Source organism: Octopus sinensis, linkage group LG5, assembly GCF_006345805.1.
Source record: "Octopus sinensis linkage group LG5, ASM634580v1, whole genome shotgun sequence".
NCBI lineage: Eukaryota > Metazoa > Mollusca > Cephalopoda > Octopoda > Octopodidae > Octopus > Octopus sinensis.
The window spans coordinates 18,086,742-18,114,241 of NC_043001.1; the positions used below are offsets into that span (position 1 = coordinate 18,086,742).

At 41.7% G+C, this 27,500-nt stretch overlaps 1 protein-coding gene and 1 long non-coding RNA gene across 5 annotated transcripts in view; both read left to right on the forward strand.

The window, feature by feature from the left end:
- Nucleotides 1-9,361, forward strand: part of LOC118763582 — a 22,329-nt gene extending 12,968 nt beyond the window's left edge. Inside the window, exons 2-4 of the long non-coding RNA XR_004999332.1 lie at nt 3,956-3,968; nt 5,978-5,981; nt 9,350-9,361. This is a non-coding gene — a long non-coding RNA (uncharacterized LOC118763582). The remainder of the gene's footprint in view (nt 1-3,955; nt 3,969-5,977; nt 5,982-9,349) is intronic.
- A 7,246-nt stretch (nt 9,362-16,607) lies between these two features.
- LOC115211899 (probable serine/threonine-protein kinase ifkA) overlaps nt 16,608-27,500 on the forward strand; it is a 119,031-nt gene continuing 108,138 nt past the window's right edge. For 3 of the 4 annotated variants that reach the window (XR_003881696.2, XM_036503186.1, XM_036503187.1), the window contains exon 1: nt 16,608-18,596. Coding sequence is in view for 3 of the 4 variants with exons in the window: in XM_036503186.1 (XP_036359079.1) it covers nt 16,931-18,596 (1,666 nt within the window). In the remaining variant the exon portion in view is untranslated. The remainder of the gene's footprint in view (nt 18,597-27,500) is intronic. The other variant, XM_029780643.2, reaches the window with a different exon arrangement.

A 27,500-nucleotide genomic window follows, 5' to 3' on the forward strand; every position in this document is an offset into this window, starting at 1 on the left:
GCTGGCAGAAACGTTAGCATGCCAGGAGAAATATTTAGCGGTATTTTGTCTGCTGTTACGTTCTGAGTTCAACTTCCACCAAGGTCGCCTTTGCCTTTCATCCTTTCAGGATTGATTTAATAAGTACCAGTTATGCACTGGGGTCGATGTAATCGACTTAATACCTATGCCTGCCCTTGTTTGGCCCCTCTATGTTTAGCCCTTGTGGGTAATAAAGAAATAGGTATTTTGTCTGCTGTTACGTTCTGAGTTCAAATTCCGCTGAGGTCGACTTTGCCTTTCATCCTTTCGGGGTCAATAAATTAAGTACCAGTTACGCACTGGGGTCGATGTAATCGACTTAATCCCTTTGTCTGTCCTTGCTTGTCCCCTCTGTGTTTAGCCTCCTGTGGGCAATAAGGAAATAAGAAAATCAAAGAAGCCTGTCATGAGTGTGTGTGTGTCTTCGTGTCTATACTTGTCCCCACCATTGCTTGACAACTGGTGTTGGTGTGTTTACATCCCTGTAACTTAGCAGTTTGGCAAAAGAGACCAATAGAATAAGGACCAAGCTTAAAAATGAAAATAAGCATCGGGATCAATTTGTTTGACTATAATTCTTCCAGGTGGTGCCCCAGCATGGCCACAGTCTAATGACTAAAATGAATCAAAGATAAAGGATACTGACTGGCTTATGTAAAACTACCTTTCAATGACACCACCTTGCCCTCTTAGATTCCATTGCTTGTTCTTCCTTGTGTAGAAGAACAAAGCATGATGATACAATAATACCTTCACAAAGGTCACTCAGGTACGTCATCATCATCATCGTCATTTAATGTCCATGCTGGCATAGGTTGGATGGTTTGCTGAGGGCTGGTGAGCCAGAAGGCTACACCAGGCTCCAATCTGATCTGGCAACATTTCTACAGATGGGTGCCCTTCCTAAAGCCAACCACTCCGCGAGAGTAGTGGGTGCTTTTTACGTGCCACCAGCACAAGGGTCAGTCATGTGATACTGGCATTGGCCACGTTTGGGTGTTGCTTTTTACGAGTAACTGTCACAGGAGCCAGTCAGGCAGCCTGGCAATGACCACACTCAAATGGTGCTTTTTACATGCCACCGGCACAGGACCAGTCAGCCAGTTCCGGCATCGACCATGCTCAAATGGTGCTTTTTATGTGCCCCCAGCACAGGAGCCAGTCAGGTGTCACTGGCAATGGTCACGCTCAAGTGGTGCTTTTTACATGCCACTGGCATGGGACCAGTCTTGAAAAATACTATAAGTATTGCCTTTCTTGGACTTTGTGATTATTGTGTGCCAGCTGTTGGTCTTTTTTTTTTACCCAAGTTACTGAATGCTAAGACATCTTCATGGATAGAAAATAAAAGAACCAGAAACCATTATTGCTGACAATGCCTTAACCTTATCAGAAATGGATAACTTTATCACCATTATTTTGTTGCATCAAAGCATCATCATCGTCCAACATCCACTTTCCATACCACCACTGACTGGTACCAATATCAGACTTCTTACTGCAGTGAAAATTTATCATGTTTTCCCACGTTTCATGGCGCTGACTAAATATTCTAAGCAGTTTATCTGGGTGAGCTGGTCTTTCACACACCGACACCCATTTGACACCTTGGCTATCCTGTAATTCCTCGCTGACCCTTAGGGTGTCCACCGGACCACCTTTGGTGACCTCCAATGTTTAAATGTGTATATATCTGAGGGTGTGTGTGAGTAGTATATGTTTGTTATTTCTTAATTGCCCACAAGGAGCTAAACTTAGATAGGACAAGCAAGGATAGACAAATGGATTAAGTCGATTGTATCGACCCCAGTACGTAACTGGTACTTATTTAATCGACCCCGAAAGGATGAAAGGCAAAGTTGACCTCAGCAGAATTTGAACTCAGAACGTAGCAGCAGACGAAATACCTATTTCTTTACTTCCCACAAGGGGCTAAACACAGAGAGGACAAACAAGGACAGACAAACGGATTAAGTCGATTATATCAACCCCAGTGTGTAACTGGTACTTATTTAATCGACCCCGAAAGGATGAAAGGCAAAGTCAACCTCGGTGGAATTCGAACTCAGAACGTAACGGCAGACGAAATACCGCTAAGCATTTCGCCCGGCGCACTAACGTTTCTACCAGCTCGCCGCCTTGGGTAGTGAATGTTTGTGCCTCCTTCTCTAGTTGTAAATGAGCCATATTGTCATACAGGCATTGTCTTTCAATTCCAGAATTCTGCAAAAATGCGTGTGTGTGTGTGTGTCTGCGTGTGTCAAGTAGGGGATCATGTATGGATAAGTCTTTTATTTTTTCCTATCTTATTTTATCACCAAATCACAATTCTGCTATTTTAAGTATGTACTGCTTACCTAATCAGCTTCGAACAAATAGGTTAATGAACTAATTTAATTCATTAGTGTATCAGTGCATGTAAATGGTGTCAATATTTTTTAGGATTCATGACTTATTTTTATGTTGTTTGCAAAAGTCCTTATTCTGAGAATGACCAGGTGTTGCCATCATCATCATCATCATCACCATGGCTTGTCATTGTAAAAATGAGTTGTACCTGTATTTCAAAGGGTCAGCCATTCTGTGTCACACTGAATCTCCCTGAGAACTATGTTAAGGGCACGCGTGTCTGTGAAACACTCAGCCACTTGCATGTTAGTTTCATGGCCAGACAGTAATAATTCATCATCATCATCATCATTATCATCGTTTAACATCTGCTTTCCATGCTAGCATGGGTTGGACGATTTTGACTGAGGGCTGGTGAACCAGATGGCTGCACCAGGCTCCAATCTTAATTCCCTTCCTAACACCAACCACTCCAGGAGTGTAGTGGGTGCTTTTTATGTGCCACCAGGACTGGGGCCAGTCAGGCAGTACTGGCAACGACCTCACTCAAATCTTTTTACACATGCTACCAGCACAGGTGCCAGTAAGGCGACGTTGGTAACGATTACGCTCAAATGGTGCCCTTTTATGTGCCACTGGCATGGAAGCCAGTTAGATTCACTCCCTAATGCCAAATCCTTTTAATTGTTCCAAACCTGAAATATATATAGTCATTATCCTATAAGCATTGACCAACAAATCTTAAAGCTGAGAATCAACAACATCTAAGTATTTTAAGCAGTTTATCTGGGTGAGCTAGTCTTTCACACGTTGATACCCATTTGACACCTTGGCTATCATCGATCCCCTGTAATTTCTCACTGACCCTTAGGAGGTCCACCAGACCCCCTAATGGTAAGGAGTCTGCAAGAGTCACAACCACTTCTTCCCCTCCTCTGACTAAGTTATGCATACAAAGTTTGAGTTTTCTGTGCTGTCAAATACCATTTTCATTTAAGCATCTCACTTCAAATCCAAGCAAGACTGTTGTATTCAGGAAACTGCAAAAGAAAGTAAAAAGCAAGTTCCACATCATAGACCTAGCACAGATATGAAGGAATGGCTTAAGCAGAGATTACCGAAAAGACCTTCCTTGGCGTTTTTTATCTTTTACTTGTTTCAGTCATTATATTCAGACCATAGAGGCAGCAAGCTGGCAGAAACTTTAGCACACCGGGCGAAGCGATTAGTGGTATTTCATCGGTCTTTACGTTCTGAGTTCAAATTCCACCAAGGTCGATTTTGCCTTTCATACTTCAAGGTCGATAAATTAAATACTAGTTGTGCACTGGGGTCAATCTAATCAACTGACCCCCTCCCCAAAAATTTCGGGTCTAGTGCCTTGAGTAGAAAAGACACATTAGCACACAGGGTGAAACGCTTAGTGGTATTTCATCTGTCTTTATGTTCTGAGTTCAAATTCCACCGAGGCCGATTTTGCCTTTCATCCTTTCCGGGTCGATAAATTAAATACCAGTTGTGCACTGGGGTTGATCTAATCGACTAGCCCTCTCTCCAAAAATTTTGGGTCTAGTGCCTTGAGTAGAAAAGAGATGTTAGTACACAGGGCAAAACGCTTAGCAGTATTTCGTCTGTCTTTACAGTCTGAGTTCAAATTTTACCAAAGTCGATTTTGCCTTTCATCCTTTTGGGGTTGATAAATTAAGTACCAGTTATGTACTGGAGTTGATCTAATCGTTTGCCCCCCCCCCAAAAAAAAAACCATTTTGGGCCTTGTGCCTAGAGTAGGAAAGATTATATTCAGACCATACTGGTGCATGATTTTCAAGGATTCAATTGCACAAATCATACCCAGGACTTCTGTTTTTTAACAAAAGCCTCTTGCGCTGAACCACTTACTTAGAGGAACATAAGCAAACTGACACAAGTTGTGAAGAGGCTGTCATGAGCAAACACACACATACATATCTATGACAGGTTTCTTTCAGTTTCAGTCTACTAGATCCACTTACAAAGTGTGGGAAGTGAGGTTGGCACTGGATGGGTGCCTCACAATTCCTTACATAGTCATGGAAAGGAAAATAGCGGAAACAAGAATCTCCGAACAAATAACAATATTTATTTTTCTGTCCATACAAGTGTTGCATCTCTGGACAATCAGTAGCCAAGTTGCCTTGGTGTGGAAACAGCAGAGTCGGTTTAATCGCAATTGTGAAGGCATTCTTCACAGACTCGTAACGTCGCTCGCCGTCAGAATTCCAGCTCCATGGAGCTGGTCTAAGTTGTGTCCTGTCTGGTCAGAAGCCGAGGTCGAAGAGAGAGAATGGTGGTCAAGCCTAGCTGCTGCTGATGACTGCGCATGCGCATAAGGGGCTTCCGACAGGCCTTCCGGAAGGCTCTAATCCCTGTGCATGCATGGAAGAAAATCCCAAAATGGCGTCTGGAACCAGGCGTCACTACAAAAGCTTTGGTCAACCTAAGGCTATAATAGATGACAGCAGTGATCTGGCAGAAACGTTAGCACGCCGGGCGAAATGCGTGGCCGTATTTTATCTGTTGTTACGTTCCGAGTTCAAATTCCGCCGAGGTCAACTTTGCCTTTCATTCTTTCGGGGTCAATAAATTAAGTACCAGTTACGCACTGGCGGTGATGTAATCGACTTAATCCGTTTGTCTGTCCTTGTTTGTCCCCTCTGTGTTTAGCCCCTTGTGAGCAATAAAGAAATATATAATAAATGACACATTAAGGTGGCGAGATGGCAGAAACGTTAGTGCGCCGGGCGAAATGCTTAGAAGTATTTCGTCTGTCGTTATGTTCTGAGTTCACATTTCGCCGAGGTCGACTTTGCCTTTCATCCTTTCAGGGTTAATAAAGTACCAGTTTCACACTGGGGTTGATATAATCGACTTAATCCTTTTGTCTGTCCTTGTTTGTCCCCTCTATGTTTAGCCTCTTGTGGGCAGTAAAGAAATATATATATAATAGATGACAATCACCCAGGGTGCTACACAAAGGGGACTTTATATAGCACTCCCAAGATGGAATCAATCAACCTTGATTCTGATAGTGTTTGTTTATTGGTAATTAATTTAGAATTCAAAGACTTGGCTGAGATGGTGAAGGGCTAACTATTCATGTGCTGTAGGGATAAATATTCTTGACCATCTTGGTAGAATAAATGTTGTTTGAGATTCTGGGCTTCATCAGGGCTTTTATGAGGTAACTCTAACATGTCACCCTGCTTAACACCACCACCTGATCTTTGAATGGCTTTAGCAATGCTTACCTTTTTGTTAACATCTGGTCAAGACCCACCCACCTATGACCTTCCCTACCTACGTTTATCCTGCTGGTATTGAACAGCAGATATTCAATCAGGAACTGAACTACAATCAATCTCACCAGAATGAAGGGACAAGCAAAGGTCACAGGCACTGCCCTGATTCCTTGACATATAGTCTTTTAATCTTTTACTCGTATCAGTCATTTGATTGTGGCCATGCTGGAGCACCACCTTTAGTTGAACAAATCGACCCCAGGACTTATTCTTTGTAAGCCTAGTTACTTATACTATCAGTCACTATTAGACGAACTGCTAAGTAATAGGGACGTAAACACACCAACATCGGTTGTCAAACGATGGTGAGAGGACACAAACACACAGACACAAATAAACAAATACATACATATATATATATATATTGAGAGAGAGAGAGAGAGTGAGAGAAAGAGAGAGAGAGCAATAAGAAAACGGGGGGGGGTCAATAGGTGGCATTCATCAACTTTTAGATATTATATTATGTCAATTTATTTATTTATTTACTAAAATGATAATTACAACAATATACATACATGTATAACATATTATGCTTTACATATGTAATATATAAAATACCAGTAATTATTAAAATATATAACATACAGGAATAGAAATTGGGAAAATATCTTACAGCTGTTTATAAACACGATGGGCTTCTTTCAGTTTCTGTCTACCAAATCCACTCCCAAGGCTTTGGTCGGCCCAAGGCTATAGTAGAAGACACTTGCCCAAGGTTGTTTGTTCCTTCTCAAGCAACGCTTGGCTCATAAGGGCCGGTTTCCTGGTTTCCTTGGTGTATAGGTTCCCCATCAGGATGGGACGCCGGTCCATCGCAGGTGAGCTGCAAGATGCAGGAGGAAAGAGTAAGAGAAAGTTGTGGCGAAAGAGTCAGCAGAAGTTCGCCATTACCTTCTGCCGGAGCCGCGTGGAGCTTAGGTGTTTCGCTCATAAACACACACATTGCCCGGACTGAGATTCAAACCCGCGACCCCTCAACCGCGAGTCCGATGCTCTAACCACTAGGCCATGTGCCTCCACACTTGCCCAAGGTGTCACGCAGTGGGAGTGAACCTGGAACCATGTAGTTGGTAAGCAAGCTACTTACCACACTGCCACTCCTTTAAACTGGTATTTAGAAGAGAAATTAACATAAAATTTTGACAACCTTTTGCACCCAGATGACTTTAAAACAAAAAGAGTTTTTATCAAAGAACCAAGTGCAACCTCAAGTGGGTTGATTTTCAAAGGGTTTGATTGTTGTAATCTCAAGTAGAAAACTCAAAAAGGGAGTGTACAGATGTGTGTGCATGATTTCTGGGGGGCGGGGAGTGCATGCAAGTAATGGGGAAATGGTGAACAAGTAAGACATTAAACTGATACTAATAAAGGTGGACCTAGACACACATGTCAATAGCAACTCACGGCGAGCAGGCAGAAATGGTAGCACGCTGGGTGAAATGCATAGCCGTATTTCGTCTGCCGTTACATTCTGAGTTCAAATTCTGCCAAGGTCGACTTTGTCTTTCATCCTTTCGGGGTCGATTAAATAAGTACCAGTTACGCACTGGGGTCGATATAATCGACTTAATCCGTTTGTCTGTCCTTGTTTGTCCTCTCTGTGTTTAGCCCCTTGTAGGTAGTAAAGAAATAGGTATTTCGTCTGTTTTTAAGGGCAGTGAGCTTGGCAGAAACGTTAGCACGCCGGGCGAAATGCGTAGCCGTATTTCGTCTGCCGTTACGTTCTGAGTTCAAATTCCACCGAGGTCGACTTTGCCTTTCATCATTTCAAGGTCGATAAATTCAGCACCAGTTACGCACTAGGGTCGATATAATCCACTTAGTCCGTTGATCTGTCCTTGTTTGTCCCCTCTGTGTTTAGCCCCTTGTGGGTAGTAAAGAAATAGGTTCTTAGGTAACAAGCAGTGGCCTTTGATAAAACACTTCACTACTGTCAACATCATCAACAGTGTCATCGTCATTGTCATCATCATCATCATCATCATCAGCTGCAGTAGCAGCAGTTTTTTACATCCATTTTTTTCATGCTAGTATGGGTTAGATGAAACTTTATTGAGGTAGATTTACTTACTTACTTGTGACGGCATTCACCCAGGGCGGGTCGAGCCAGCTTCTTTTCTGGTCCTGATGGATTCATAGAAGTTTTGTGGGAATATTGAATTCACAAGCGGTCCTCGACATACCGCATGCATATTCCGAGTGACGGGACGCCCTGTTTGCCGTGGAATCTCCACAGACGCAGGGACAGAACGACCTCGAAGCCGCCGGTTGCCAATCAGATGCCTCTTGGAATTTTCACCAGAGCCCCATTGGCCAGGCTGTGGCCCTAATACTGCTCGGTGCCAGACCAATTCGCCTTGGGTGGCCCTACCAGGAACTGAAGTTCCCGACGGCATAGCTCTGACACTGCCCGTTTACACCACCTTACCGCTTTGAGAAGGGGTTGGACTTTAGGGTAGATTTCACAAGCCCTTATATTTCAAATTTTTATATCCTTGTATTGGATATATGAAAATACGGAACTATATACACAACACACTGCTATTAATATTACACAAGACTCAACAATCTATATCAAAGGCTGACAGTGACTGCTACCAATATGAACTGCTAATTTCACACAGTTCTTTGTTGTACAGCAATGAGTCAGTCCACCTTTTAGTTACTTGTGGGGTGGTCAGAATCCTCCCACAACACAAAAAAGTACTTTTTCATTCCATGTAGATTATCATCATCCAGTTTGTAACATAAGGCAATAAAGTCTTCCCCTGGTGATCTGTTGTAGTTGAGCATTTGATTGCACTTAGGACATCCAATGCAGAGTTTCAAACAACCACAATGGTGAAACATATCATCATCATCATCATCATCATCATCATTTAACGTCCGCTTTCCATGCTAGCATGGGTTGGACGTTCAACTGGGGTCTGGGAAGCCAGAAGGCTGCACCAGGCCCAGTCTGATCTGGCAATGTTTCTACGGCTGGATGCCCTTCCTGATGCCAACCACTCCATGACTGTAGTGGGTGCTTTTTATATGCCACAAGCACGGAGACCAGACAAAGCTGGCAACGGCTACGATAGGATGGTGCTATTTATGTGCCACCGGCACGGGGACCAGGCGAGGCTGGCAACGGCCACGAACGGATGGTGCTTTTTACATGCCACCGGCATGAGGCCAGTCGGGGCGGCGCTGGCAACGGCCACATTCGGATGGTTCAACGGCCACGAACAGATGGTGCTTTTTACGTGCCACCAGCACGAGGCCAGTCGGGGCGGCGAAGGCAACGGCCATGTTCGGCTGGTTCTCTTATGTGCCACCGGCACTGGTAACTCAGCTGCAATTTCCATTGATCGATTAGTAGAGAACAAATTATATGAACTTGTATTTATCATAATTTCTCATACATGTACCATATTATAATGTGTATAAGGAACCCTAGTGTATAAGGAACCACTAATTTTGGGGTTTGAAGGTGCGTGGCTTAGTGGTTAGGGCATTCGGCTCACGATCGTAAGGTCGGGAGTTCAATTCTCAGTGACACATTGTGTCCTTGAGCAAGACACTTTATTTCATGTTGCTCCAGTCCACTCAGCTGGCAAAAATGAGTGGTACCTGTATTCAGAAAGAGCTGAGTGAAGGAAGTGTTTATGGGATGGGTGTAAAACTTCTGAAGAGGATTGCCTTGAGTACAAAAGCCTAAGGCACTGGCTTTGGTTGGTTGTCATTGGAATTTTAAAGAGAACATAAAATATTGAAGGTGTGAAATGGGTGGCCATATACTCCTTTCCAAGGCTGTGTATGTCAGTCATCTGCAGTCCCATTAGAGATCACCTGTATGCAACACCCTTCCTCCAAGACCAAGTAATTTGTTGTGTGAAGTGTATGAAAGAGGTGTAAGTCAATTTTAGGTCTGGAGAGACATATGGCACTTCACAGGGGTCACTTCTCACAGAGTGATCTGGTCAATCCAGTGACAGTTACAACTTCCACCTTTCACCTATGCTTCACACCATGCAGATCTGCAGCAGGATTGAATAGTCATTGGAGAGGTCACAGATAGAATGTCAGATATGCCATTGACAACAAGGAAGATTAGAGAGACAGCAATCATCAGTGAAGATGGAGTGATCAGTATGTGTGTATGAAATATATATACAGGATGTGAGAAGTGTTTGAGAATGTATTAGGTAATTTGAAAAAGCAGCTTGAATCTAGCAAAAACTATTGTTTGTTCCTTCTCGAGCCATGCCTGGCTCATAGGGCCAGTTTCCCAGTTTCTGTGGCATATAGGTTCCCCACCTGGATGGGATGCCAGTCCATCACAGGTGAGCTGCAAGATGCAGGAGGAAAGAGTGAGAGAAAGTTGTGGCGAAGGAGTCAGCAGAAGTTCGCCATTACTTTCTGCTGGAGCCGCGTGCAGCTTAGGTGTTTCGCTCATAAACACACATTGCTCCAGTCTGAGATTCGAACCCGCAAGTCCACTGCTCTAACCACTAGGCCATGTGCCTCCACAGCAAAAACTAACTGTAGTTTAATCAAAATTAGTGCATGTGTTTCTAATAAACTTTCTTATAAGATTATTCCAAGAATCCACCTTCATGTCTGATACTGTTTTAATGCAGGATCAGAACCATTGATATGCCTACACACTAAACGGTACTTGTTCATTCCAGACATCATCTTGACAATGGCAGCCTTCAGTGATGCTCTGGTATGGTGAGAATACTGATTCCAACAATGCTCCAAAAGTTGTCCATGGGATGGTGTCCATTGTCCTGGTAGGGTTGAAGGCCAGAAATTTATGTAGGCTTTGTGAGAAGGTGAAGAATCTTGTTGAAATACATTTGGCCTTCTACTGTGTACTTCATCTATCCAAGGCTTAACAATTGCCTTTAACACCGCAGCATGTCCAAAAACATTAATTCTAAGATCCAACCTTCATTACTCACCACTCCTAAAACCATTATGGTTGCTGGAAACTTACAGTGTATCAATCTGGAGATATCAGAAAGATCCACATGTAACCAACTGTCATTTCTCCTAGTAGACTTTTGGTCTTGGCTGGAGTTTTTTCTCTTTGGAGAACCAAAGGATACCATGTTCATTAGAGTTTATAACCATGTTTAGTAAAGTAACCACTTGATACAGATCACATGGTTTTCCCTGTCTTTACAGACATGAATTGGCCTCTGCTTAGAACATAAGACTTTCAGCAAATGCTCTCATGCACCACAGTTTTGACAGGCCAATCCAACACCCAAAGTTCTTCAGTGATGGCCCTCATTGATTTTCCAGGATCCCCATCATCATCCACTCTCCATGCTGGCATGGGTTAGACAGTTTGACTAGAGCTGATAAGTCAGAGAACTGCACCAGGTTCCAGTCTGATTTGGCATGGTTGACCTTCCTAATGCCAACCACTCCAGGAGTGTAGTGGGTGCTTTTAAGTGCCACCTTCACAGGTGCCGTTTACATGTTAGATGCACACTCACATACGTGTGTGTGTGTGTGTGTGTGTGTGTGTGCATGTCTATCCCAACAAATAATGTAAGTTCATGGCTGTTTCCTGCACCAGTTTCGTATTGCCCCAGCCCATCCAAAGTACCTTGGATAAAAGAACAACCTGATGTGCTTACCTTGGATCATAGGGTGACCTGCTGTGCTTGAGGAGACCTATTGAGTCAAGTACATCAACATCAAAATAAATATCAAATGGAAATTGAGGTTGTGATATCTGTGCCGGTGGCACGTAAAAAACACCAACCGAACATGGCCAATGCCAGCACCTGCCGGTGGCACGTAAAAAGCACAATCTGAATGTAGCTGACGCCAGCGCCACCTAGTCTGGCTTCTGTGGCGGTGGCATGCAGAAAGCACCAACCGATTGTAGCCGCTGCCATCCTCCTCTGGCACCTGTGCTGGTGGCACATAAAAAGCACCCACTACACTCACAGAGTGGTTGGCATTAGGAAGGGCATCAAGCTGTAGAAACACTGCCAGATCAGATTGGAGCCTGGTGCAGCCTCCTGGCTTCCCACTAGTCGAACCGTCCAACCCATGCTAGCATGGAAAACGGACGTTAAATGAACCTATATGGAAGACAAGGAATCATTTTGTATTGCTTTATGATGTAACATCATTTTATATAACTTTTATCTGTATATGTAGGTACAGAAGTGGCTGTGTGGTAAGTAGCTTGCTTACCAACCACATAGTTCTGGGTTCAGTCCCACTTTCTAGCAAGTGTCTTCTACTTTAGCCTCAGGCTGACCAAAGCCTTGTGAGTGAGTTTGGTAGATGGCAACTGAAAGAAGCCTATCATGCGTGTGTGGTGTCTATGTTTGTGTTTGTCCCCCCACCATAGCTCGACAACCGATGTTGGTTTGTTTACGTCCCCATAACTTGGCAGTTCGGCAAAAAAAGTCCCAATAGAATAAGTAGCAGGCTTTTAAAAATAAGTACTGAGGTCGATTTGTTCGCCCAAAATCCAACGTGATGGTGCCCCAGCATGGCCGCAACCTAATGACTGAAACAAGTATGACAAAAGGTATAACACTTACATCTTTTTTTTTTTTATTTTATTGTTGTCTTCCAGGTTTTCATTTTCGGTTCTTTCACATTTTTCTCCCTTTTTCTTTTGTGCAGCTTAAAATAGTACACAACACAGCCTTCATTGCAGGGTCTGTTCAACAGACAGAGCTGGAAGTTAAAGTGGTCAGAAAACAGCAATAAAAAATACCTATTTCTTTACTACCCACAAGGGGCTACACACAGAGGGGACAAACAAGGACAGACAAACTGATTAAGTCGAGTACATCGACCCCTGTGCGTAACTGGTACTTAATTTAGCGACCCCGAAAGGATGAAAGGCAAAGTCGACCTCGGCGGAATTTGAACTCAGAACGTAACGGCAGACGAAATACCTATTTCTTTATTACCCACAAGGGGCTAAACACAGAGAGGACAAACAAGGACAAACAAACGGATTAAGTCGATTGTATCGACCCCAATGCGTAACTGGTACTTAATTTATCGACCCCGAAAGGATGAAAGGCAAAGTCGACCTCGGCGGAATTCGAACTCAGAACGTAACGGCAGACGAAATACGTCTACGCATTTCGCCCGGCGTGCTAACGTTTCATTGAGCCAACAAGGGATCCACAACTTGACCCCTAGATCTCCCTCAAATTAGAGAAGGACACACTGGATAGTGTCCTCCTTGATGCACAGTGTCGGAAAGGACGCGAGGTGGTTTTTTTTGCTGTAGTGGTGGAAAAAATTTGATCATGTAAGTACAGGCGTGGCCGTATGGTGAGAAGACGGAGAAATTTGCTTCACATGGTTTCGGGTTCAATCCCACGGCATGTGAAGGGATTTGGTAGATGGAAACTGAAAGAAGCCCGTTTTTTGTGTGTGTGTGTGTGTGTGTGGCTGACCCCCCCTACCACCGCTTGAAAACCGGTGTTGGTTTGTTTATCCCCGTCACTTAGCAATTCGGCAAAAAGAACCCGATAGAGTAAGTAGCAAGCTTTAAAAAAAAATAAGTACTGAGTCGATTCATTCAGCTCTTCAAGGCGGTGCCCCAGCATGGCCGCAGTCCAATGCCTGACAGAGATAGAAGAAGCTAAAAGAAAATAAACAACAACAAAAGTAGCGTGAACAGGAAGTTGGGTATTTCGGAAATAAGACCGGAAGAGATATCAAAAACGAGGCTTGGCAATTCTCTTTATTCTCTCACAAATAATTGCCCGCCCCACCTCTGTTCCCCCTCCTCCCCTTATTCATTCAATAGTTTCTTTCCTTCTTTTTTTTCTATCCGTCTTACCTCCTTCTTTTCTTCAAAAAGAAGAAGGAAAGAAATAAGTGAATCAAATAAAGTAGGATAAAAGAAGGAGAACGGATAGATAGATAGAAGAAAAAAGGAAATAAATAAGTGAATCAATTAAAAAGGGGGAGAGGAGGAGGGTCGGTAAGATGGCTGGAAGAAAGAAGGAAAAAGGGAAGGAAAGAGATTCAATAAAAGAGAAAAAGAGGAGAAAAGGGAGGTAAGATGGAGAGAAGAAAGAAGGAAAAAAGGAAGGAATGAGATTCAATAAAAGAGAAAAAGAGGAAGGAGAAAAGGGAGGTAAGATGGAGAGAAGAAAGAAGGAAAAAGGAAAGGAATGAGATTCAATAAGAGAGAAAAAGAGGAAGGAGAAAAGGGAGATAAGATGGAGAGAAGAAAGAAGGAAAAAATGAAAGAAATGAGATTCAATAAAAGAGGGAAAAGAAGAGAAAAGGGAAATAAAATGGAGAGAAGAAAGAAGGAAAAAGGGAAGGAATGAGATTCAATAAAAGAGAAAAAGAGGAGAAAAAAGGGAGGTAAGATGGAGAGAAGAAGGAAAAAGAAAAAAAGGAAATTAATAAAAGGCGGGGAAAGAGACGAAGGTCTTATTCCTTTCCTTCTTTCTTCTGCTATCCATCTTACCTCCCTTTTCCTTCTCCTACTGTTCCTCCTTTTATTAAATCACGTATTTCTTTTCCTCTTCTTCCTTCTATCCACCCTACCTCTCTTTCTCTTTTCTTTTCTTCCTACTCCTCTTTACTTTCTTCTTCCTTCTATCCATCCTACCTCTCTCTTTTCTTTTCCTCCTATTCTTCTTTAATTTCTTCTTCTTCCTTCTCTCCTACCTCTCTCTCTTTTCTTTTCCTCCTACTCCCTCTTTACTTTCTTCTTCTTCCTTCTATCCACCCCACTTCTCTCTCTCTTCTTTTCCTCCAACTCCTACTCCGTCTTTACTTTCTTCTTTTTCCTTCTATCCACCCCACCTCTCTCCCTTCTTTTCCTCCAACTCCTACTCCCTCTTTACTTTCTTCTTCTTCCTTCTATCCACCCCACTTCTCTCTCTCTTCTTTTCCTCCAACTCCTACTCCGTCTTTACTTTCTTCTTCTTCTTCTTCCTTCTCTCCATCCCACACCTCTCTCTTTTCTTTTCCTCCTACTCCCACTCCTCTCTGCTTTCTTCTTTCCTTCCTTGTCTCCGTACCCTGGCTCGACCGCCATTACGATCTAACACCTAACTTCTTGTACCAGGCCACCAAAAACATTTATATACACACATATATACATACAATATATATATATCCATAGATAGATAGATATACATATTTATCCTTCTATCTATATATATACCTCCACACGTCTTCACACACACACGATCGTCTCACTTTCTGTATATATAAATATTTATGGACGGATCCTTTTTTATTTTTGGGTTTGTTTGTCATCACACACATTCTACATCTTACATTCTCCAAGAAAATCGGAAAAACAGGATTTTTCTTCTTCCCCAGTTTCTTCTTTTTCTTTCTTTCACCTCTTTCCTAATTTTATTTTTGTTTCCCATTTTACTTTTGGCTCCTCAAAGAACCTACTGTGACAGCAATCACCATCATCATCACTATCACTATCATCATCATCATTATTATCAATATTATTATTATTATTATTATTATTCCAGTTTCTCTTCATCACATATTGATTAGATAAAACCGTTCACATCTTTAGCCAGAGTCACACGGCACCAAGCTATTGATGTGACGTACTAAAATCAAACTCTACCATCACCTTCCATAAAACCACAATCATCATAATAATAATAATAATCATTTCTGCTTTTTTAAGTTCTTTGTAGTCAGGCTGTTTGGCCATAGGACACCCTAGTACTTATTCCTCTCTTTCTTTTTTACAGTTTCATTGTCAACGTGCACGCATACCGTTATATGTTGATTACAGTTCGGTCCATACATGCATATATTTTTATACATATATGTTATATAAATTGTATATATATATGTGTTAAAATAATGATGAAACATTATAATGCCATGCTAATTTTTATTCATTAAACAAGCCATTTAATTTAATTATATATATAGATACATTATATATATATACATATATACACGCACATGCACACATATACGTTATACACCTACACCTCATATATTGCTTTGTTTTTGTCTTGTAACTAACTTATTGATTTAAAACAAATCTTTGTATACAATTGCTCAATGACAAACAAACAAACCATTTAAAATACAAGAAACCAAAGAAAAAGAACTTAAATATTCGCTACAATTCTTGGAACAATTTCTAATGTTGTATGGAGTGGAAACCTAGTTAGAGAAAAAGAAAAAAAAACAAAAAACAAGGCATAAATGGCAAGCAGTGGTCAATTATATGTGATTCCAACAACAAAAGAATTAACTTTATCCTGGCAATGGTTACAAGAAATTTGATTTAAGCAGATCCATGCTTTGATTCGAACCCCCTACATCTGGCTGATCAGTTGGTAATCGTATAACCTACAGTAATTAATTTCTCTCTTGTCTCTCTCTCTCTCTGTGTCTGCATCTTTCTAACTTAATTTTTATAAATCTCCGGACACATTGCTTCCTTTATACACCGTTCATACAAACACACACACATATATATACAATATATACACACGTACATGTATATAATGTTACTCGTGCAAACATTTCTCTCTTGCTTTTCAATCTATGCATATTAATAATGTTCTTAAATGTGTGCGTGTAAATTTCATGTGCAGATGGCCAGAAAACCTTCCAGAGATGATACTTAATCCATTTCCTATATTTCCTAAATAACCCACCGCACAATAATGGGAAAAGTGTGTGAGTGAATGAGAAGAAGACTTATTTTTTTATTAAAAGCCGCGCTTTTAAAAAATTATACACTGGAAACAAACAATCAACATCTGTATACAAATGTTTGTATTTACATACACTCACGCTTTCGTACTATTATAATCACTGAAAATTTTTTTTTAAATTGTTTTTTTCCTACATACTTTTGTTTATTAATCGTTTTATATTTATATTTATACACTGTTTACCTAAAACAAAATATATATACATATATATATATATACCTCCTCCCTTTCTCCCTCAAAGAAAAAAAAAACAAAAAAAACTTGCTTAATGGAGTACCTGTTATGGAACCAATTTATAAACAAAAGATTTCAGTGCTTCTGTAACTGAGATCGCGAAAGGAAAGAAAAACTAAATCAGATTGCTGTTTAAATGTGTGTCTCTATGTATAATTGATACATATATATTATTATATTGCTAGTAGGCCAAAAGAGATTTTGTTTTTTTACAAGGACGATACGTGGAAAGGACTACCTAAAAACTACCAGAACGGCTGATCAACAATGTCAGGTCGCGGTTCTTGGAACAAACGGTCGACTGTCGGAGTGTTCGACTTCAATGAGGATCGCAAAAAGCGTTATAAACACAAGCGGTCGCAATTTTACATGCACAAGACTGCACATTTCGCCACAACTGGGCCACCATCGTCGGCGGCCATGGTTTCATCCTCATCGCCCCCAGTTACCTCTCTGACATCTCCATCATCTGCCGGATCATTACCATCGACGATGTTACCGTCAGCAGTAGCTGACAGAAGTAATAATAATAATAATAATAACAGCAACAACAACAGCAAGAGTAATAATATTAATAACAGTAATAGTAACGTAGCTTCTCATCCCGTGCTCCCCCCGAACTCATCGCTTTGTGCTACTTCCATTATTTCGCCTACTTCCACTACCTCCACTCCTATTTCTTCTCTTTCCTCGACATCCCAGCCATCGAGCAATTTGCTCTCTCGGCCATTACTGTCTGCTGTCCAGAAATCAGCAACAAGCAGTAACAATGTGAATAGCGGATCTAATCTGCACCACCATCACCACCACCGCCAGCAACAGCAGCATCTACAGATTCACCGCCAGCAACAGCAGCAACAACAGCAGCAGCATCATCAGCATCATCAACAACAACCACATCATCGTCACCTCTCCTCTTCGGTGAACAATACTGGATTGCTCGCAGACAACAACAACACTACAAATAATAATAACAACAACATAAATAATTCTACTACTACTACTATTACCAACAACAACATCAGCGGCGGCAGCAGCAGTTCTGCAGCTGGCAACCTTAACTGCCGACGATTACCCACTAACAACAGTATGAATGTGACCAGTTCAGCCAGCACTTCGTTGACCACTGGTGTGGCGAACATGGGCCTCGGCAACAACAGCCCCACAAACAATAGCAACAGTAGTATGGCGGGCAACAAAGGTATGATGATGATGTCCCCTTGCAACATGGGGACGTCTCCTTCGAGTGTTTCCTTCCACCATCCGTTAGGTTTGAGGAACGACGTGTTAGCTTCACGCCTGCACAGTCTCTGCTCGATCAAGTCCTCAAATTCGCCGGTTCCGTCGTCGACCTCGTCGGTTTCTATGATGCCGTTGCCCCCAAACAGCAACCTTCCTTGTCCGAACGTTGCCAACCCACATGCCATGACCACAACTACTGCTCTGGCTAACACCACCTCTTCCACCGGTATCATCAGCAGTGGTACTGGTAGTAGTAGTGTTAGTAGTAATAATAATAACAACAACAACAGTAATAACAACAACAATAATAATAATCACAGCCATGGCACAGGGATCTCTTCGTTAAACAACCTGAAAACTTGCCTTCCAGATGGCAACTCGACCATCATGAGCAACAACAGCAATACAACTACTAATAGCAGCAACAACAACAGTAATATTCATAGTAATAATAGCCAGATGGGCTTCAGTACAAACGCGGCAGCTATTGGTAGCAATACTAGTAACAATACTAGTAGTAACTTACTGACTGCTACTTCCGGCTCTGGACCTGTTCAAACGATTGAGTCTGGCAAAACTGCCAAGAACACTCGACGCCATCACATGGCTACTGATCGAATATACGAGTTTGAATCCAGTCCCCCGACGAGCGATGTTACTGAAACCCCTGCCCAGGCGGCTGTTGTGATCGGTAAGTCCTTGTATTGATTTCTTTCTGTTTTTTTTTTTTTTTTTTTTTTTTCTTTCGAAAAAAAGATAAATTTTTTTTTTGTTATTCGTTTCACTTTGTTATTTTCTTTTTTTTTTTTCTTTTTTACATGAATCGCTTTTAAAGTACAAATAACTGTTTCTGATTTCTGCACAAGGCCGGCGATTTTGATGAGACAGGGAGGAGGAGGGTTCGTTCGTCAGTCGATATCATCGATCTGAGTAACTGACTGACTGTTTAAATAGCTGATCTTATTAACTCCGGAGAGATAAAAGCGAAGTTGACTTCGGTGAGATTTGAACTGAGAATGCAAAGAGCCGGAATACTTACTGCAAGATATTTTGTTCTACGCGCCGACGATTCAGCCTTGACCTTAAATATGAGAGGGTTACAAACCATTGTATCGATCTTAGTACTTGATTAGTGCTTTATTTCATCGGCCCAGGAAAGGCAAAGGGCAACATTGACCTCGGGCGTGATGCGAACTCCGAACTTGAAGGGCCGTAACTAATATACTGCCTGTTCTAACGACTGTGCTATTCCAATTTCTTTGACACTAGCCTAGAAATTTGGGGGGGAAAAAGAACAGAGGTCAATTAAATCGATCTCAGACCGTTCTTATTTTCCCAATCAGATATGGAGTGGCTATTGGATAAATAAACGATTTCTAAAAGTGCTACAAATTTACACATTTTTTAATGTTGTTAGTGGGTGGTGACATCGATTAAATCTATTCCTTGTAGTTGACTGATAACAATTATGTTATTGATCCCGGAACAATAAAAAGACAAAGTCGGCTGAGGCAGAATTTGAACTCAAGAATTCGTCTTCACATTTCTTTTAACTAATGTTGCTTATTTTTGTTAACTTTCCGTGCTCTGCTCTGACGTTTTCGATATCGTTTGTTGATGATTGTTGCACAGGGAGAGAGAACAAGGCATTTTTTTCCTTTTAAATATTTGATAATTTAGAAAAGAAGAAATATTGTAACACTTATGCCTCTGCAAAAGCGCTTTTTATAGGGATTCAAAAAACGGTGTGTTTTTTTTTTAAAAAAAAAGCATTTAATCCTTTTATCCAGCGTTTTGCAGGACAAAGCCCAATAATATATTGGTTTCAAATTTTGGCACAAGGCCTGCAAGTTCGGGAATGGGAATAAGTCGATTACATCGACCCCAAAAAGGGTGGAAGGCAAAGTCGACCTCGGTGGAATTTGAACTCAGAATCTGTACTCGGACGATATGCCGACATGCATTTTGCCCGGCATGCTAACGATTTGACCAGCTCGCCTTATAAATGATGGTATCAAATGCATATATATATATGTGTGTGTATATATATATATGTCGTCTTCTAGGTGTTTCACGTTCTTGTCCCAGTTTGTATATATTTTTTACTTTTTACATATATATATATATATATATATATATATATAAGCCCTAAAACAATGGGAAGAGATGTGTTCAGATATAACATCTTCAGTTTTGTAAATTTGCAAACTTCGGACACAATAATTATTATGAAACTATTTAAATGGCTGTCGGTTTCTGATTTTCATTTCTCATTTGCAAAACTGATTCTATTTTCTCCAGAATGCAACAGTGTAAAACTGCTTGCTGATGCTACGTGGAAAAAAATCATATCTATTGAGAGAGTGTGTATGTATATAAAAGGTGAAGAAATTAGTTCTCGACTACGAGAGGTAGAGTAAATACAGTTTTATTGAAGCTGTTACTCTAAGTTTCATGTATCTAATCATTCATCATCATCATCGTTTAACGTCCGCTTTCCATGCTAGCATGGGTTGGACGGTTCGACCGGGGTCTGGGAAGCCAGGAGGCTGCACCAGGCTCCAATCTGATCTGGCAGTGTTTCTACAGCTGGATATGCCCTTCCTAATGCCAACCACTCCGTGAGTGTAGTGGGTGCTTTTTACGTGCCAAGAAAAAATTAAAACTTTTGGAACATAGAATGGTTTTAAATGGTACGCTGTTTAAAACCATTAGCTTCTATGTGGATGATTGATTATGTAAAACTTGGAGAAACATTTTTGCGAAGTTTTTCAGTGCCAATAGAATTAAATATACCAGGTTCAGCCCTACTGTGTGTCACCTTGGGCAAGTTTCTTTTACTGTGGTCCCAGGCCAAACAATTCCTTGTGAGTGGATTTGGTAGACGGAAACTGAAAGAAGCCTGTCGTATACATGTATGTGCGTGTCTTTGTGCATGTGCACATCCCTTCCCAACCACTTGACAACCAGTGTTGTTTTGTTTATGTCCCTGTAACTTAGCAGTTCAGCCAAAGAAACCAATAAAATAGGTACCAGACTTAAAAAATTCGGTGTAAATTTGCTTGACTGTAACCCTTCAAGGTGGTGCCCCAGCATGGCTGCAGTTCAATGATTGGAACGCATAAATATTAAAGTGAGTACAATGAAATTTCTATAGGAAATTAAGATCCATTTTCGATGGTTGTTCTTCATAGAAAAGTTGAGAGGAGAGCAGGACAATTATGGCAATTTTACACTGTGTTCTTTCTACTCTTTTACTTGTTTCAGTCATTTGACTGTGGCCATGCTGGAGCACCGCCTTTTGTTGATATAGCAAATTGACCCCAGGACTTATTCTTTGTAAGCCTAGCACTTATTCTATTGGTCACTTTTTGCCAAAAGTTACGGGGACGTAAACATACCACCATCGGTTGTCAAACGATGTTGGGGGGACAAACACACACACATATATACATATATACGACGGGCTTCTTTCAGTTTCTGCCTACTAAATCCACTCACGAGGCTATAGTAGAAGACACTTACCCAAGGTGCCACGCAGTGGGACTGCACCCGGAACCATGTGGTTCGTAAGCGAGCTACTTACCACGCAGCCACTCCTATGCCTATGCTGATTTTTCTGAATAATACAAGTCTCTTTGGATTCTAATCATCATCATCATCGTTTAACGTCCGTTTTCCATGCTAGCATGGGTTGGACGGTTCAACTGGGGTCTGTGAAGCCAGAAGGCTTCATCAGGCCCAGTCAGATCTGGCAGTGTTTCTACAGCTGGATGCTCTTCCTAACGCCAACCACTCCGTGAGTGTAATGGGTGCTTTTTACGTACCAGCCGCACAGGTGCCAGACAGAGCTGGCAAACGGCCACGAACGGATGGTGCTTTTTATGTGCCACCGGCACGGGGGCCAGGTGAGGCTGGCAACAGACACGAATATTTGATATATCCCCTACAGCGAGACACCTGTTTCTGTCTCTCTGTTTCACTATAACCTTTCATCATTTGACACAAGATCCCCTCCTCTGATGCCCTCTTCCATCTCTCAAAGGATCCTATGTCTTACAAGTTACTTGGTGACCCTGTCAGTGCTGGTGCCACTTACAAAGCATCCAGTCTATACTGTGAAGTGGCTGGCATTTGGAAAGGCATCCGGCTGTAAAAATGATGCCCAACTAACCTCGCCTGTGCTTGTGCTGCATAAAGAGCATTCGCTCCACTCTGTGGAGAGGTTGGTGTTAAGAAGGGCATCCAGCATTAAAAAAACCCTGCCAAAACAGACACAGAAGTCTGGTGCAGGCTCCTCTCAAACCATCCAACTCATGCTATCCTGGAAGGAGGATGTTAACCCTTTTGTTGCTGTATTTATTTTGAGATGCTCTGTGTTTCTTTCAATTATTTTAAATATAACAAAGAATTTAGTAAAATAACTTAGCTATCATTAAGCTAGTGTTAGGAACATAAATTGTGACTAAGGTTTGGTGGAAGATTTTAATTCGAAACTTATGAAAACAAGACATTTATAAGACATTTATACTTAGAGCCAGTTTCAGCTGGATTGGTAACGAAAGGGTTAAGGGATGATGATAATGATTTGAATTCTGCGAACCTCCATCTTCACTATGCCTAATGGCAAATACCTTAACTGAGATCTGTACCACACCATAGAGAGGTATCTTCTATCTTTCTCCTTCTTTCATGATGCTAGCTACATCATGTTACACCTGTAACTCCAATCAACTTTACCCTGAAGAACCCTGTCTGAAATGGTGCACTTTCAGTTGATTTTTCGAAATACATGTCATGCCAATGCAGACTACCACCTGCCTCTATTCAATTTACCCTTTTCCCATCCCCTCTCTCAACTGAGGGGAGCTTCATTTTGCAAGTTACTTGATGACACCCACTAGTGGTGGCATCATGTAAAAAGCACCGGTACCGGTGTCACATAAAGAGCAACCAGTGCACTTTGTAAAGTGGTTAATGTTAGGAAGGGCATCTAGCCTTAAAGATTATGCCAAAGCAGACAATGGGGTCTGGTGCAGCTCTCCATCTTGCCAGCTCCCGTCAAACTGTCCAATCTATTCCAGCATGGGAGACAGATTTTAAATGCTGCTGGTGTCACGTAAAAAGCACTCAGTAATATACTTTGTAAAGTAGCTGCTGTTAGGAAGATCATTCAGCCATAGAAACCATGCCAAAGCAGAGAACAGGGTTTGAAGCAGTCTCCTCACATGCCAGTTCCTATGGAACTATTTAACTCTTGTCAGCATGGAAAATAGCTTTCTTCCCAACCACATAGTTCTGGGTTCAGTCCCACTGTGTGGCACCTTGGGTAAGTGTCTTCTACAATAGCCTCGGGCCGACCAAAGCCTTGTGAGTGGATTTGGTACACAGAAACTGAAAGAAGCCTGTCATATATATATCATCATCATCATCGTTTAACGTCCGTTTTCTACGCTAGCATGGGTTGGACGGTTTTGACTGAGGGCTGGCAACCAGATGGCTGCACCAGGCTCCAGTCTTGATCTGGCAGAATTTCTACAGCTGGATGCCCTTCCTAACGCCAACCACTCTGAGAGTGTAGTGGGTGCTTTTGGGGAAAACAATTTTACAAATCAATCAGGTGTAACCCTACAGCATTATATGCATCTACATATCGTACTTTGGGGTCTTATTTATCGCTAAATTTATATATTTATCTATAAATATACAAAGTATATTCAATTTTGGGGGATTAATTGATATGCAGGTATTCTATTTCAGATAATATAAAAATAACCTAATGCGTATATCTTACAGTAAACTCATGGTATCAGTCTGCACATCACGAAATAATACTTAAAATATATATATATATATGTTTGTCCCCACACCTATTTCTTTATTACCCACAAGGGGCTAAACACAGAGGGGACAGACATAGGTATTAAGTCAATTACATCGATCCCAGTGCATAACTGGTACTTAATTTATCGACCCCGAAAGGATGAAAGGCAAAGTCAACCTCGGCGGAATTTGAACTCACAACGTAACGGAGACGAAATACCGCTAAGCATTTCGCCTGGTATGCTAACGTTTCTGCCAGCTCGCCGCCTTTAGTTTGTCCCCACACCATCGCTTGACAACCGACGCTGGTGTGTTTACATCCCTGTAACTTAGTGGTTCAGAAAAGAGAGTGATAGAATAAGTATTAGGCTTACAAAGAATAAGTCCTGGGGTCTTCTTCTCTTGTCTTGAGACAGCATTCACCCTGGGTGGGTTGAGCTGGCTTCATTCATCCTCAATGCTGCGTCTCTCACAAACGCCAACCAGACCTGGCGATTTGAGGCTAACGACCACATGATCATCATTATCTATTATTTAACCTCATCTTTCCCATGGGTCAGACCGAGTTTATACAAGGCAGATATTCCGCGGCTGGATACCCTCCGATGCGCTCGCTGCCCTCTGTGAGGCAAGTGTTAAATCAGCAAACTGGGATGCTAATGCGACACGGAAGAAGTCCTGGGGTCGATTTATTTTACTAAAGGCAGTGCACCAGCATGGCCACAATCAAATGACCGAAACCAATAAAAGAACATACATATATATATATATATATATCAAGCCAAGTAAAATCTTAGTCGTGGAAGATACCGGTGTCTCGTAAATGGCACGTAAAAGCACTCATTACACTCTCAGAGTGGTTGTTGGTGTTGGGAAGGGCATCCAGCTGTAGAAACCATACCAAATCAGACTGGAACCTGGTGCAGCCTTCCAGGTTGCCAGCACTGATCAAGCCGTCCAACCCATGCCAGCATGGACAACGGATGCTGAATGATATTGATATGTATCATCATCATCATCAATTATTTAACGTCAGCTTTCCCTTGGGTCAGATCGAGTTTATACAAGGCAGATATTCTGCGGCTGGATACCCTTCCTCTCACCAACCCTCGCCTATTTCTAAGCAAGGTAATATTTCTAAACAAGGGCGTAGGAGTGGCTGTGTGGTAAGTAGCTTGTTTACGAACCACATGGTTCCGGGTTCAGTCCCACTGCGTGGCACCTTGGGCAAGTGTCTTCTACTATAGCCTCGGGCCGACCAAAACCTTGTGAGTGGATTTGGTAGACGGAAACTGAAAGAAGCCCATCGTATATATGTATATATATATATGTTTGTGCGTCAGTGTTTGTCCCCCCAACATCGCTTGACAAACGATGCTGGTGTGTTTAACTTAGCAGTTCGGCAAACGAGACCAATAGAATAAGTACTAGGCTTACAAAGAATAAGTCCTGGATTCGATTTGCTCGACTAAAGGCGGTGCTCCAGCATGGCCACAGTCATATGACTGAAACAATTAAAAGAGTAAGGTAATATTGGAAATGAATTTCTGCCGAGGTTGACTTTGCCTTTCTTCCTTTGGGGGTCGATAAATTAAGTACTTGTTGCATACTGGGGTCAATCTAATCGACTGGCCTCCTCCCCCAAAATTTCAGGCCTTGTGCCTAGATTAGAAAAGAATACTGGGAACAAATGATACTACTTATGTAACAGTGACAATCATTTACATACGTATTCAGTTCCCATCTACGAGATTCACTTACAGGGCTTTTGGTCAGCCCTAGGCTTAAGAAGAAGAAGCCATGCAGTGAAACTGAACACAACCAAGTCATTGGGGTGCAAACTTCTTATCACTTGGGTATGACTTGGTAGGAGTGACTCTAAGAGTACTAAGTGTTTTGATGGGCTGAGCTGAGACCAGTATTACTTCTAAGTATTGTTCTGCTTCAATTGACAAGACCTCTGCTCAAATATGTTTGAGTCACGAGTATTAGAGTGTATCAAAGACTACATAATCATACCTCTATAACCTCACTTGGAAGCAGGGGATGGGGTGTCAGAAAGGGCTCCAGGCCATAAAAAACTCTGCCTTAAAATACTCTCATCTAACCCTTGCAGGCATGGAAAAGTAGATATTCTTTTCTATTCTAGGTACAAGGCCTAAATTTTTTTTTTTTTTGAGGAGGGTGGGGTGGGTGGGTTGGTCCTTAATTTATCGACCCTAAAACGATGAAAGGCAAAGTCAACCTTGGCAGAATTTGAACTCACAACGTAAAGACAGACGAAATACCTATTTCTTTACTACCCACAAGGGGCTAAACACAGAGGGGACAAAAAAGGACAGACAAGCGGATTAAGTTGATTACATCGACCCCAGTGCATAACTGGTACTTACTTTATCGACCCCGAAAGGATGAAAGACAAAGTCGACCTCGGCGGAATTTGAACTCAGAACATAGCGGTTGTGAGTTTGATTCCCAGACAAGGCTGTGCGCTGTGTTCTTGAGCAAGACACTTTATTTCACGTTGCTCCAGTTCATTCAGCTGTAGAAATGAATTGCTACATCACTGGTGCCAAGCTGTATCGGCCCCTTTGCCTTCCCCTTGGATAACACTTGTGGCGTTTCGAGGGGAGGCTGGTATGCATGGGCGACTGCTGGTCTTCCAGAAACAACCTTGCCCAGACTTGTGCCTCGGAGGGTAACTTTCTAGGTGCAATCCCATGGTCAGTCATGACTGAAGGGGGTCTCCTCAGTACACACATACACACACAAATCTCTTGTTCTTCATATCCACATGGTCTTTAATACATACGCATATATATATATATATGGAGGCATGTGGTTTAGTGGTTAGGGTGTGAGCATCATGATTGTAAGATTGTGGTTTCGATTCCTGGACCGAGCAACGCGTCGTGTTCTTGAGCAAAACACTTCATTTCACGTTGCTCCAGTCCACTCAGCTGGCAAAAATGAGTAACGCTGCGATAGACTGGCGTCCCATCCAGCTGGGGAACACATACGCCATAGAAACCAGGAAATCGGGCCCATGAGCCTGGCTAGGCTTTAAAAGGGCGCATTTATTATTTATATATATATATATATATATATATATATATATGTATGCATACATATTTATATGTGTATCAGAGTCAATATTTCTGAGAATTCTTGGTCCTCGAGATTATCTCTCCTCATTTGAAGTTGGTACCGACTGCCACCAGGTGATTGCTCTCTCCTCTCTGGAGGCAAAGTTAACTTCAATAAATCAGAAATTTATCTTGTATATTATTTAATATACCATTATTCATCTTTGTTGTTTAAATGCATACCATTGGACTGGACAATCTGAATTATTTCTCTCGGTTCATTTTCGTTTCATTTTTGCAAATTGCTTAGACCCTAAATGTTTTCTTTTCCTATATATATTGTCTCACTGAAAATAAGGTCAGACAGTTGCTGTGCTGATGACGTTTATTATGGTGAAAGCACGTGTCCACACCAGGCCTCTTATCTTCTGACAGACCGTCTCTTCCTTAATGGCATGCCAGTTTTAGAGAATTCATGATACTTGAGATTATTTCTCATTCCGATTTGAAGTCGGTACATATTGCCACCAAATAATTGAATTACCTCCACTAGAAGCGTGGATAATTTCAATAAGCTAAGACCTTACCTTGTATGCTGTTTAGTATACCCTTGTTCAGTTGTTGTTCAACTGTATGCTCTTGGCCATTCTCTGACATATATCTCTTAATAATTCACTTTAATTTAT